Below are 13,183 nucleotides of genomic sequence, written 5' to 3'. Positions count from 1 at the left end.
GCAGGGAAATAATACATGCATGTTTCCCCCTGTCTCAAACACATACGTTCATATAAACATATGCACCTATATACCTACATATCTATGTATGAATATATACATGGACATCGGTATTTCTCAGCAAATATGTATCATGATAATCAAAGATATTGCAACTAACAAAGACTAATATAAACCATGATTGCAAGAATTTTAGATACCACGTTAGTAAAATATCAGACTGAGCTGCTAAATTTCTCCCACCCCTAAGTCATTTTGTATTTTCTGAGTATCCTAGAGGATTGTGACTGTGTACACAGGACAGAAACACCATGACTCAGGGTACTCCTGCTAATTTCTCATGCAGGAGATTTTAAGGGCTAGATTAGCAGGATGGGAGTGTTGACCCTCTAAGTGAAATAAATCCCTGAATTGATTATCCCCATCCTAAAACAGATTATTGTTTTTGAGACAGAGTCTTGCTCTGTCACCCTCGCTGGAGTGCAGTGGTGGGATCTCGGCTCACTGTAATCTCTGCTTCCCGGGTTCAAGCGATTCTCCTGCTTCAGCCTCCTGAGTAGCTGGGATTACAGGCAAGCACCACCATACCCAGCTAATTTTTGTATTTTTAGTAGAGACGGGGTTTCACCATGTTGGCCAGGCTAGTCTCAAACCCTTGACCTCAGGTGATCCTCCTGCCTTGGCCTCCGAAATTGCTGGGATTACAGGCGTGAGCCACCGCACTCGACCCTAAAACAGATTCTTACTTGATTATTTCCAAGTTCCAAGGAGAAATACAAAAGTCAGAGTTGAGTGAAAGTGAAAGTGGAGTAAGGCTTCAGAAGGCTGTGGTGGGTGTTGGAGAAACATTGAGAGGGCATAAACTTAGGATAATAAAATCTGAGAAATCCCAGTGTTTATCTATAGGTGGAAATCATATTCCACATTTGGATGGAGTCAGGGATCCCTGTGTTTTAAAATCAGTGAGGGAATTGAATATCTGGACTTGTGCCAATTAACATACAAAACCCAGTGCTTTTGACGTTCTCATTCACAAGATTTCTGTGATCCTCCTTTATTAGGAACCATAGTCATAGGCTTCCTAATTTTGACCACGGGAAAAGAGAAGAGGCCTCTGCGTGTTTGTGTCTGTTGGTTAGGCTGTGGTGCAAGTGATGTCACACTTCAGTGAAAGTCTGGCTTTTCGTCACAGGTTGATCTGAAAATGGTGCACAAGAGTGGTTTCTCACATGTTCTTTCTCCAACCACCCCTTTTCTTAGTGCCTAAAGTGTCTGCAAGTGGAAATCCAGAAGAAGACAGAGAGAAACTGAGTTCCTGACAATGCATTCACTAGTGAGTAGGGGATGCCTCTTTCTACTGAAATTATACCCATATTGCTGGCAAATGGGCAGTTTTCTCCAATTTGCATAGGTGTTTCATTTTTATTCTTTTTTTTTGTTTGTTTTCACTATGTAAAATCCACCCAGCCTGGGTGTTCCAAATGCAATCAGGAGGCTTTCAGGTATCTGGCCTCCAGTTAAGTTTTCTCAGGACTCTATGTTGGGTATCATGTGTCAAAGACTCCTAAATTATCAATATAATTTCTAATATTACACTACTTTATTCCAGCCCCTATTAAGGCTATTTACAAAAAAAGATATGAGAGGTTTCATTTATATATTTCTTTTTCTTCCATCTATCCTATAATCTCATGGGAAATAATTAACCCATTAACTGTACTGCTGGCTGAAATAGACTTAGGATTGTGATGAATGCAGGCAATAGAGATGAGTGAAGAGCAGAACATCACAGCCCAACAATGAGTCTGATGTTCTAGCAGCTGAGTTCAATAAATCCAGTGTGATAGGACATGGGAAAGAGCTATGCAGTGTTGAGGGAAAAGAAAAGTTTGATAAAATATAATTGTGCTTTTAAAAACTTTGCGAAAGGATAACTAAAGAAGTCATTATTATTCTTATCCCCATTCATTTTACCTTTTGGTAATTAAACTTTTTGCCTTCTGGTAACTGAAAGTAATGTATAAGAAATATAATTATTTAATTATGGTTGCACACTCAGAAGAAGGAACATAGGAGATAGAGTACAATTTAGGGTTCTGTGGAAATGCTTTATAAGGGCTGGTTAGAAAAAAATCAATAAAGAGGCTTTTTTAATCCTTGAACAAGTGAAGTGACAAGGTAAATTTAAAAGAGAAACAATGATAACTGATGTTTGGATTGCCGAGAGAAAGTTGAGAACAGGAGGCTTCATATCACAGGAATCATCAGACTAAGATTTCCTCAGTATAGCAACCTCAGCGGTCTTGTCTTGTGCTGCTGGGCTGTCTTTAAGCCTTGTCATGAACACCTGAATTATATAACATTAGAGAGACTATATGTATGAATTGAATCCTATATTCTGCATAAAGCTTGTTCAGTTCTGAGGAATGCTGGAGTCTGGCTCATTACTTTCTAACTTTTTAATGAATAAGGGACCAATGACTTATATTTAACAAATATTTGCTAGATAGGAAATACGTTTTCTATTAGTTCGTTAGATTATTCAAAACACATACTATGTCTTTTAACCATTTGATTGGTGAGAAACCTGTGGTTCATCCAGAGAAATAATTTATTTCATCACAGTCATGTTTAAAAAGTAGTAAATCATGGTTATTTGCCTTGTGACAAATCTGTAATTTACTTGAAATTCATGGTACATTTCATTTTATTTATGAATGTTCAAGTGAAAATTTTATAATCAGTTATGTAGAGGTGATTAACACATTACTGAAAAATATCTGGGTTATATTATGCCACACCTCATGCGATATTTCTTTATAGTAAAGTTTAATGGATTCAGAGTGGGTATATCTCTGTGAGTGAATATGAAAGGCAGATACCAGCTTAGTACTGAGAATGAACTGGCTGGAACCCAAAACACTGAGTATTCTGCATACCCAGCTCCTAGCTATGTCATCACAGCCTTCCTCTTCCGGACATTGAAAGGGATTTCTCTGTCTAAACTAAAATGTCTGTGATGTTTTAGAAGAAAGTGACTTTTGAAGATGTAGCTATTGACTTCACCCAGGAAGAGTGGGCCGTGAAGGACACATCCAAGAGAAAGCTGTACAGAGATGTGATGCTGGAAAATATCAGTCACCTGGTGTCCCTCGGTGATTCCCTCAACCTTCACGTACATATGTAGACACACATTCGCTCATTCATTCAATAAGTGTTAGAACAGCTTCCCCATATCTCACTCTAATCTCTTCTCTGATTCTCTCACAGATCTCATCTGAAAAAATTTGAACTCTCTAAATCTATCTGAAATAAATATCTTTCTTTTTATTTTATTTTATTTAGTTTGTCACTCAATTAGAATGCAATCTTGACAAGGATTTCATGGTTTCTTTGGTACTCAGTCTCTAATACTCATAACAGACCTGGGAACTTAATGAATATTTTCAATGTATTAAATTAAATATTTTCTAAATAACTCTTCTGCTTTAGTGTATGCTTAGGCTGAGACAAATTAGTGAAAATAATAGCAATATCTTTTCCATATAGAACACCAATTATTTTTGTAAATCGAATGTTTTTTTGTTCAGCGTGAGAATAATAATAAACACACTGTGCAGAGATTTAATTACTCTCTTTCTGAGAAGATAGTGTATTATGCATTGTGTCTTGGAACTCAGGCATGGACTCAGCATTCGTAGGTCCTGACTGTTTTGAATTTTCTTTTCCTGATGGACCTTTGGTTTGGATGTGTTTTCTAGTCTCACGTTGGGTCAGAAAACTCCTGGGGAGTTTTCTGTGTTCTAGGTCCTGTGGCCTGAGCTGACCTTCACTGTTTTTATTCTTCCTTGATAACCTGCCTTGCACTTGGTGATAATGCACATTTATTGACAGTGAACTCAAATCACATGTATTCTTTCCACTAACAGGGTACCAGGTAAGCAAATCCTGTATAACTTTACGGCTGGAACAAGGAAAAGAGCTGTGGCAGGAAGGAAGAGAATTTCTTCCAGACCAGAATCCAGGTAAGCAACAGGGTCCTGTGCTCTAATAGGAGGAGGTGTTTTCAGTGAATAATATCAGTTGAATATTAATGAGTGGTTTTATTAAATGAATGATAATTTCTAAAATGTAGGTTAGGCTACTGGAGCAGAATTCCTTAGATGTTATTATCATTTTGTTCATGTGTCAGATGCTACTCTTGTGTCCTCTTGCCTTTTCTTTTACTTTTGGGAAAAGGATAATTCATGTACTTGTTGGGGTTAAACTTTCACTTGCTGACTCTTTTCCTGATACCCCTGTGAAGACTATCCCTCTATTTACCTGTCTCATATCTCATCTCCATTTTAACTCTTTCCACATTTTAATTTTAAAAATCTTTTCTAATTGCTGACACTGTACAATCTATTTCTTCTATTCAAGCAGTTTCTTCATTTGACACTCTTGCCACATCTAAGTGTCAATTTTTTTAAAAAAGTAAATGGGCCTTGGGGCTTTTCAAACAATTTTATCACCATAATACAAATGTAACAATTTATTTTTCAATTATTTCAGACAGGGAAAGTGCCCTTAAGAAAAGACACGTGACATCCATGCATCCTATCATCAGAAAAGACGCATCCACCAGTATGACAATGGTAAGTTTTATAGCTGTGTACACCAGTCATCTAAGTTAAAGACATGGTAATGGGTAAAATTAGTAATGAAGCACAATCACCTGAGTGTAATTAGGCTGGCATTAAATGCTTTCTAAGCAAAAAAAATTGGATACTTTGAATTAAGTGAATAAATTGACCTGTGTTCTAAACCATAACATGAGATCTCTAAAACAGAACAAGTGCATATACATTTCTCATACCCAGACATTGAAAGATATTGATATCATCACAATTAATGCAATAAGTCTGCAGTTGGGATCTTACAGAACATATCTGTATCTGCAGGAGATAATGTGTATGCAAATGTCAATCGAGAAAAATGACAAGACAAGTCTCAATCATTTTAGGAGATTTATTTGCCAAAGTTAAGGACATGCACCCAGGAAACAGGTGTATGCCTTTCTCCAAAGATGATTTTGAAGGCTCCAAATTTAAAGGGGAAAGGGTAGGATATTGAGAAGTACACAATTTTCATGTAAAAGGTGGGTAGAAAAAATAGTCATTCATGCATTTTTCTGGCTCAGTGAATCTGGATTTTTGAACATAAGATGACATAAACAAATGAAGCAGATTAATAATGCAGAAAAGCTGCATTTTACATAAGACAACATAGGCAAAATTGGGCAGGGAAACAATCAGATATGTATTTGTGTCTGGTGAATTGGGGATGACTGCACCTGTAAAGACAAGCTATCAGTCTGCATTGCCATGGTTTAATTTCAACAGCTCATGAGGAATTTCCTTGTGGGCAAAATATGGGGGAGGTGTGTAGCTTTTAATCTTGTAGCCATATTATTTAGGAACCGGAAGAGGGAGGCAGGGTTGTGTGACCCAGTTCCCAGCTTGATTTTTCCCTTTGGTTAAATGAGTTTGGGGTCCCAAATTTCATTTCCTTTCACACAAGTAACATTGGAAAGATTTCAACTGGAGTCTACCACTGAATGGTTGGTCTAGGATTCAAAGGTAGTGAAATGAATATATAGATATCTGTGGGTAAACCATTAAGAGCTTTTAATCTTTGCCCCCAAAGGAGAACTCTCTCATTCTGGAGGATCCTTTTGAATGTAATGATTCGGGAGAAGATTGCACTCACAGTTCCACAATAACTCAGTGTTTGTTAACTCATAGTGGAAAGAAACCCTATGTCAGCAAACAGTCTGGAAAATTCCTTAGTAATCAGTTGTCCCCTAAACCACATAAACAAATTCATACTAAAGGTAAATCATATCAATGCAATCTATGTGAAAAGGCCTATACTAATTGCTTTCACCTTAGACGGCACAAGATGACTCACACTGGAGAGAGGCCATATGCATGTGATCTATGTGGAAAAGCCTTCACTCAGTGTTCTCACCTTAGAAGACATGAGAAAACTCACACGGGAGAGAGACTGTAAAGTGTCATCAATGTCAGAAAGCCTTTATTCAACCCTTTTAACCTTCGAAGACATGAGAGAACTCACCTTGGAAAAAAGTGTTATGAATGTGATAAAAGTGGGAAAGCCTTTAGTCAAAGCTCTGGATTTAGAGGAAACAAAATAATTCACACTGGAGAGAAACCACAAGCTTGTCTTCTATGCGGGAAGGCCTTCAGTCTGTCTTCCAACCTTAGATGACATGAGAAAACATGCACTGGAGAAAAGCCATATGAATGCCATTTATGTGGGAAAGCCTACAGTCAATGTCCTAATCTTAAATAGCATCAGAAAATTCACCCTGGAGAGAAAGTTATAAACTTCTTCAGAACATATTCTGACTTTAGATGACATGGTGTTAGGAATGACGAAGGTAAGGAATGTGGAAGAGACTTCAGCTGTAGTTGTAGCATCTAAACATACCAAAGGACTCACATTTTGAAGAAATACTGTAATCAACATAGAAGATACTTCAGTTACCTTTATTCTTCAGTCCACATCAATAAATTCATATGGAAGAGAAATTGTATGACATGTATGTACCAAAGACTTGTTAATGATCTAATCATAAATGACATGAGAGAGCTGAAACTGTCAACATAATAAACTAAAAGTCTTCAGCAACAGCTTTAACTTAAAACAAGTGAGACTTTCAGGTAGAGAATCTCTAACTGCATTCAGTGTGAAAATGTTTTTATTTGCAATTTATTGTCAAATAACATAAGAAAACTTTACTTGGATGAACACTTTGTTTGTATTTTCTGTGAATAAACATTCAGCCAAGAACCAGGCTTGAGGTTCACAAGAAAACACAGTGATAAAATGCTGCTAAAATGGAAAACAAGAGAGGAAAGCCTTTATAAGCTAAATAACAAGGGAAAGTCTTTCCAAGGGCAAAGAATTCTCCTGGAATACCAAATACATCTTACTGGAGAAGTTATGCAATGAAAAATCATGAGAAATCCTTTCTTCATAGAGCAACACTTGTGGCACATGGGAGATTTCACACTGGACAAAACATGGTTACCACCTTGAAAGGAGAAAATTCTTTAGTGGCAATTCATTTCTTAGTTGACATTAAGTTTCTCACATTGAGGAGCTATCAAACTTGAAAATCACTGTGGAGAAACCTGATAGATTTCTCATCAGAAAAGTGAGTCAAGAAGGTGGACCTCTAGAAAAAACTCTTAACACATACTTTAGCAAAATACTTCAGAAATTTGAGAAAATGTCTATTCATAAAAATGTGGCATGTAAATGTATAATAGCAAAGTGATCAGGGAATAAATTGAATGCAGAATTATATAAGAAATTTCATTAAACTTTTCCAAAAGATCAATACTTACAAATATTGAAAGAATACAATCGGTTGTTGAAAAAACTTAGTATGTTGGAGAAGTCCTTGTTTCATTTATGGAGCCCTAACAAATCGATTTGCATCTGCACTCCTTGGCTGAGATTATTGTTTGAGATTCTACCCCAACTTCTGAGTCTCCCCAGTCTTCAACAGCTCTTTCCTCACAGCTCACCTCCCTTTATTTCGACGTCCACTAAAACCACTTCTTTCCATCCAACCCTCGAGTTGACACACCAGCGATCTTCAGCCCCACTTGCCAGATTTCTCAGTGGGTCATTGCATAGATTTAGCAGGGAAATGGAGGCTGTATCAAAGACACCTAGTATATGCATTTGGGTGTCCCCAGCCCTTGCCTCTGTCTCTGAGCAGTTACCTGGGATCAGAGAATAAGGCAGCTCTTCTCTTCTATCCCTCAGAAGGCTCTTGAAATTTTGTCCCTGGAGTCTCTCTAACTGGAGGTAGCAGTTCATCTCATGACACCCCACATTTTATTCAGGTAAGTCCTGAGTTATTACACAGAGACTGACACAGCTGTCCTCCTTTTACTGCAGTCCAGAAGATAAAATACCAGCATGATAAAACAGCCAAACCAGTCAGCCACCTTGCAAGCCTTTCCTATATTTGATTCAACGTACTTTTCCCGAAGCAAAATGAAAGTTCTCACAGAGGGGGCCTCCTCTGCCTTGTCCTCAGAATTGGAAAATGTATTGTCCATCAAGGAGCCTCAGTACTGAACCTAAAACTCATGAGAAAATGTTTCCTGAATATCAAGTGGGATGACTTGAAATTTTGCCAAACTGGCACAATTTTAATACGATAGGACTTACTAAGGCTAAATGGCCTTATCCATGGTTGAAATTGACACATCATTATATTAAAAAATCTCCACAAGTGATTGATTTTACTCTGCAGCCAGGGTTTATGCCAAGTGTGAGGATAATGAGCAAGAAATTCAAGCCCTTGGCAAACTGGTTGGAGACGCAAGGAATATGTCCAGGCAGAGCTCATATCATTATTTATTGTTTAATCTATTTAATTAAATGTGTAATTTACCCACAAACTGTGGCTGACATTACATGTACTCCTGAACCACATTAAGATGTACTATTTGTGCTGTGAAATTCTACGGGATTTGACAAATGCATGGTGGCAGATCTCCAGCCATTATTAAAGCATAACACAGAATGCTTCTCTTATTCAAGCTCGTCTTCCCTCCACATAGAGGGAATCAATCGACTTTTGTATACTGATTTTTGAATTTGCTTCTTTATTTCCATCTTCTTTAATTAAAGCACAAGATATCGTACTCAATTTCCATTTGATCTTCCAAAAGAAAGGTACTGAATAATCTACACCTGAATTTCAGTGATTCAGACTCAGGTCCACCACTAAGGCCAAACGTCCTGTGCTGTCACCTCATGGCCGGCAGAGGGCAATGAAACCCATCTTTCCGGCCATGCAGGGCGCATGTGCGATCTGCCTCCCGCGGCGGGCCGAGTCTCCAGGAAGGACCTGAGTTTTCTTTACCCATGGTCAGGGAGGCGCCATCGCCCTGGCTTTGGGGCTGGGGCCTCAGGGGAGGTTCCGGTAGGGGCCTTGGAGAGGCTGCTCTTTTTGCAAGGCCCGACACGGCGGGCCCTGTGCAGGCCACCCTATTCCCCGCCCTCAGGGCGTCAGTATCCGCCTGAGGCCGGATACCCCCGCTGGGCCCAGATGCTCCCTCTGGGCCCGAAGCATCCTCGGCGCTGCCCTCCCAGAGCCCCGCAGAGGCTGAAGTGGCGCGGGGTAGGGGGGCCCGGCTCCGCGAGAAGCGGCGGCAGCGAGGGCTGGAGGACCCGGGCTCCGGGGCTCCGGGGCTCCGGGCCTCCTTGCCTCCGGGGGGGTCTGGCCTGGGTGAGACTGAGCCCATCCAGGAACTGGGACTCCGGGGTTCTGGTGTGGGTGGATCCGGGGCAGGCTCAGGACCAAGTCCCTCTCCTTCCACCAAGAAGCGCCCAGAGGCCGGCGGGAGCTCCAGGTTCACCTCCTCCTCCTCCAGGTGTTTACTTTTCCTTTATTTCTGTGAGGCCAGAAATTGGCGCCATCCTTCACATTGGTGAATCGGGACCCTAACACTCATTACCTCAGGTTTATTGTTATTGCCATTAACAGTGTTGGTGGCATTATCACTAAGATCATCATTGTTGTTATTATTGTCATTCATGATTATTAGCAGGTGTGTTCATCATTTTGTCTCACTATGCTTTTTTCTTTTTTTTTTTTTTTTTTTGTGATTGGTTTTGTATGACGTTGAATTGAGCTTCTTTAATCTTGACCAATGTTGTCAGATTTCTGAAGAGCATTCCGGAGGATGACTCCTGCCTTTCAGCGCAACCACAGAATTTTGTGGGCACAGGAGAACACCTACAATATTCCCCATTCATTGCACAGCAGCTTTGGGAAATAGTGGCTGCCTGGTTCTGAGATGAGGTAGAAAAGACTGGATACTGGGGCAAGTGATAGCACCTCCACTGGTGTTTTTATGAAGCTAAGCGCACTGTCTCCCATGTAGACTTAGAATAAAATCTGATGGCTCTAAAGGGCCATGGCTGCCCTTCCTGGGATTTCCTGGGAACATTTAAACCTTCTGTGGTTCCTGGAGTAGGTAGGTTGCCAAGTCTGTGCCTCATATGGTAGCACCAGTCTTTTCTGGGCCAACAAGGGCACTTAGAATGTTTCCAGAAGCTCAGGCATGCTGTCTCTGTTCCTCCCTTCTGTTCAATGGCAATTAACTGGGTCCCTGGCTGATGTAGAACATCCTGCAGAAGGTTGGGCTTGGGTGACTTCCTGGCCAGCCTTCCCAGGCAGTCATCTTTGAAAAACTTGAAGAGACTCACAGAGGCTGTTCACTGGTATTTCATGACTGCAAGTGGGGTTTCTGGATCCTTGAGTTTACTTAGAATATTTGAATGGCGCTGAATGGCCAAGAAACTCTCCCTGGTCTTAGAAGCTGCCAAAAGCTATCACTGGGCCTATGAAGAGACTTTTAAATTTTTCCAAGTACATTTGGGCATAGGAAACTTTTCCAGGTCTAGCTGAGCCAGCTCAGGTCGAGTCCCGAAAAACTGGTGGGTATTGGGGGATCTCATCTTATGAAAGAGCAATTGGTGGCAAAGCTGGGTCTCCAGGACAGCTGTGTGTGTATATGTCTGTAGAACATGCCTTGTAGTCATCTTTGGTAACTGAACACAATTTGTGAATGGATAAACCATATTCATTGCTGTACAATAATGAAAAATCCATATTAACAATGGCAGTAATAAAAATATTGATAGATATTAACAGTAATGACGATCATCATGATACTAGTACTAATGGTTTTAATACTGATAACAATACTAACCCTATGGACTTGGGACATATAAGTTTTCCATAAATGGATAATAGGCATAAATATTTGGCTGTCTAGGGTTATTTCAAGTCCCAAAAAGCAAGGATGAACATCTAGAACGAGAAGAAAAACAATCTGGAGGTTGGTATGTGCACACCTGGGGACTCTTGTGTCAACTTCTGGGGTTTCAGCCTAAAAGGGAATGTTAATATAACCCTAGTCCTGGAACACCATGCTGACCAACACCTACCAGGTTTCAGGAGATAAGACAGCTGGCTGATGGGGCAGGGATCCAGAGAAGGCACGGGTCCAGACCCGCACATGTTGCCCAGTGGCAGAGTTCATGACAAGCAATAAGCCCCAGGACAATGTCATTCCCAGACACCTGGCTGTCATCTGCTTTTTCATGGCCCCTCTCTACTGGTACCTCTAGGCACTGGCATGTCCTCCAGAGGCTATAGGAGGGCATGATACTCAGTACTCTCCCACCTGCAGGAGGCAAGAAAGATGGAAACAGCTAAATACCATGGCTCCTGGATTTTTTTTGTTGGGCATGGCATATTTTGCATTTGCTTGAATAATGATGGAACCCAGTCAGTGGCTTGCAATACAGATCTAGATGACTCTGGACACCTGTAGAGATTTTGACAATTTCCAGAAGGTCACAAGTTCTTGGAGGACTTTTTTCATGAGTTCTTTGACTGAAAAGGCGGTTCAAAGAGCTTCTATACTGACTTAGAAAATGTTGCCGAGGCCAGATGCGGTGGCTAACGCCTGTAATCCCAGCACTTTGGGAGGCCAGGGAAGGCAGATCATGAGGTCAGGAGTTTGAGACCAGTCTGACTAACATGGTGAAGCTCCCTCTACTAAAAATACAAAAATTAGCTGGGCGTGGTGACACACACCTGTAATCCCAGCTACTCAGGCGGCTGAGGCAGAAGAATCCCTTGAACCTGGGAGTCGGAGGTTGCAGAGAGCCAAGATTGCAACTCTGGACTCCAGCCTGAGCGACAGAGCAAGATTCTGTCTCAAAATAAATAAATAAATAAGTAAATAAATAAATAAATAAAAAGGAAGAAAAAAGAAAATGTTGCAGACACTCTGGTGAAGAGATAGGCCCTCTCCTGCCACTCCAGGCAAAAGTTTCTTGGCCACAAACCTGATTTAGCAATATCCCTTCATCTTAGGTGGGTAACAGAAAGCCATTCATGACCTATCCAAGCATGGAGGAGGGATTTGACTTAGAAAACTTATAGGTGGACTACTTGGTGAAAGAAAGTGCATTCTAGGGCTCACAGGCCTACACTTAGAGTTGCTATCACATAAAGCATATGTATGAATTCTTTCTGAGCCCATGGCAAGAGGAGGGTGCACTTCATCAGTCTCCTATGCTGGTATGAATAGGTACTTGCCTGAAAAATAAAAGAATAATTCAGGAAGCCCATTCTTCTACAGGACACCAGGCAGTACAGTAGGAGTCCTGGGGTTACTGTGGTATTTATGTTTTAAGGTTGTCTTTTAATCATCTTCAGCAAATTCAACAGTCTTCAGGAACATAAAAAAATTATTCAACATTGCATAAAAGCTAACACAAATATATCCATGATAAAGAACTGTACCAGTATAATAATAACAGTAATAACAATCATAATGGTGATGATTTAAATGTCAATTTAATGAAGAGAGTAATAAAAAAGCAGATATTCAAGAACATATTCCTGTAAGCCTGTGACAATGTTCCCATACGAGCCCTCATGTTATTGATTAGAAGGAGAAGCTTAGGGCTACATCTTGAAATATATTCTGTGATGGCAAAGAAGAGTGGCAGTAGGGAGAATAATTCTGAGCCACATGAGAGCATGGGCAAAAGTGGAGATACCTGTGCCACGTGGAAATACATTACAAATGGACTATGGCAAAGGGTCTGTCCAGAGTCTTGCCTGACACAGGTCATACAAAAGCCTTCAGTAGTTCACCCCAAGAAATAGCTGGTCCAGGCTGTAGATGAGAGGCACTGGGCAGACAGATCCACACCTGCCTCCTGAGTCTCAGAAGTCTGGTGTGCATTGAACATTAAGCCCCTAGCCTACTGAGACTTCACCTCCCAGCTGGTCTTCTACCATCTGATTCTTGAGCCCCATCACGTTAGTGTCATCTCCATACTGGAATTGCCAACAATATCTGATGGAGGCTTTCACCCTGGGTACTTGGTGCCAGCAATGGATGAAATACCAGAAGGGAGGCTCCAGGGCTTCCATAGAAGACACAGTCTAAAGTTACTCAGGTGATCAAATGGTCATCTCAGGGATTTTCAGTAGAACTGCAGCATTTTGTGAATACCTGAGTGAATGCAGAAAATATCCAGAGGCAAGGGCTTTCTAGGA

The 13,183-nt window shown here is 40.6% G+C and overlaps 2 protein-coding genes across 2 annotated transcripts in view; both read left to right on the top strand.

The window, feature by feature from the left end:
• Positions 1-1,321: 1,321 nt before the first annotated feature.
• On the top strand, positions 1,322-6,273 carry ZNF705D (zinc finger protein 705D). The gene is given in 7 exon segments (XM_054499029.1): positions 1,322-1,333; positions 3,029-3,155; positions 3,930-4,025; positions 4,555-4,637; positions 5,689-6,046; positions 6,049-6,086; positions 6,088-6,273. Coding segments are annotated over 7 exon segments (900 nt in total).
• Positions 6,274-8,885: 2,612 nt separating this feature from the next.
• Positions 8,886-13,183, top strand: part of LOC129042737 (uncharacterized) — a 124,410-nt gene continuing 120,112 nt past the window's right edge. The window contains exons 1-2 of the mRNA XM_063669436.1: positions 8,886-8,898; positions 9,119-9,467. Of these exons, the coding sequence (XP_063525506.1) occupies positions 8,886-8,898; positions 9,119-9,467 (362 nt within the window). The remainder of the gene's footprint in view (positions 8,899-9,118; positions 9,468-13,183) is intronic.

Source organism: Pongo pygmaeus, chromosome 7 (genome assembly GCF_028885625.2).
Source record: "Pongo pygmaeus isolate AG05252 chromosome 7, NHGRI_mPonPyg2-v2.0_pri, whole genome shotgun sequence".
Taxonomy (NCBI): Eukaryota; Metazoa; Chordata; class Mammalia; order Primates; family Hominidae; genus Pongo; species Pongo pygmaeus.
This window is presented reverse-complemented; position numbering and strand designations above follow the sequence as displayed.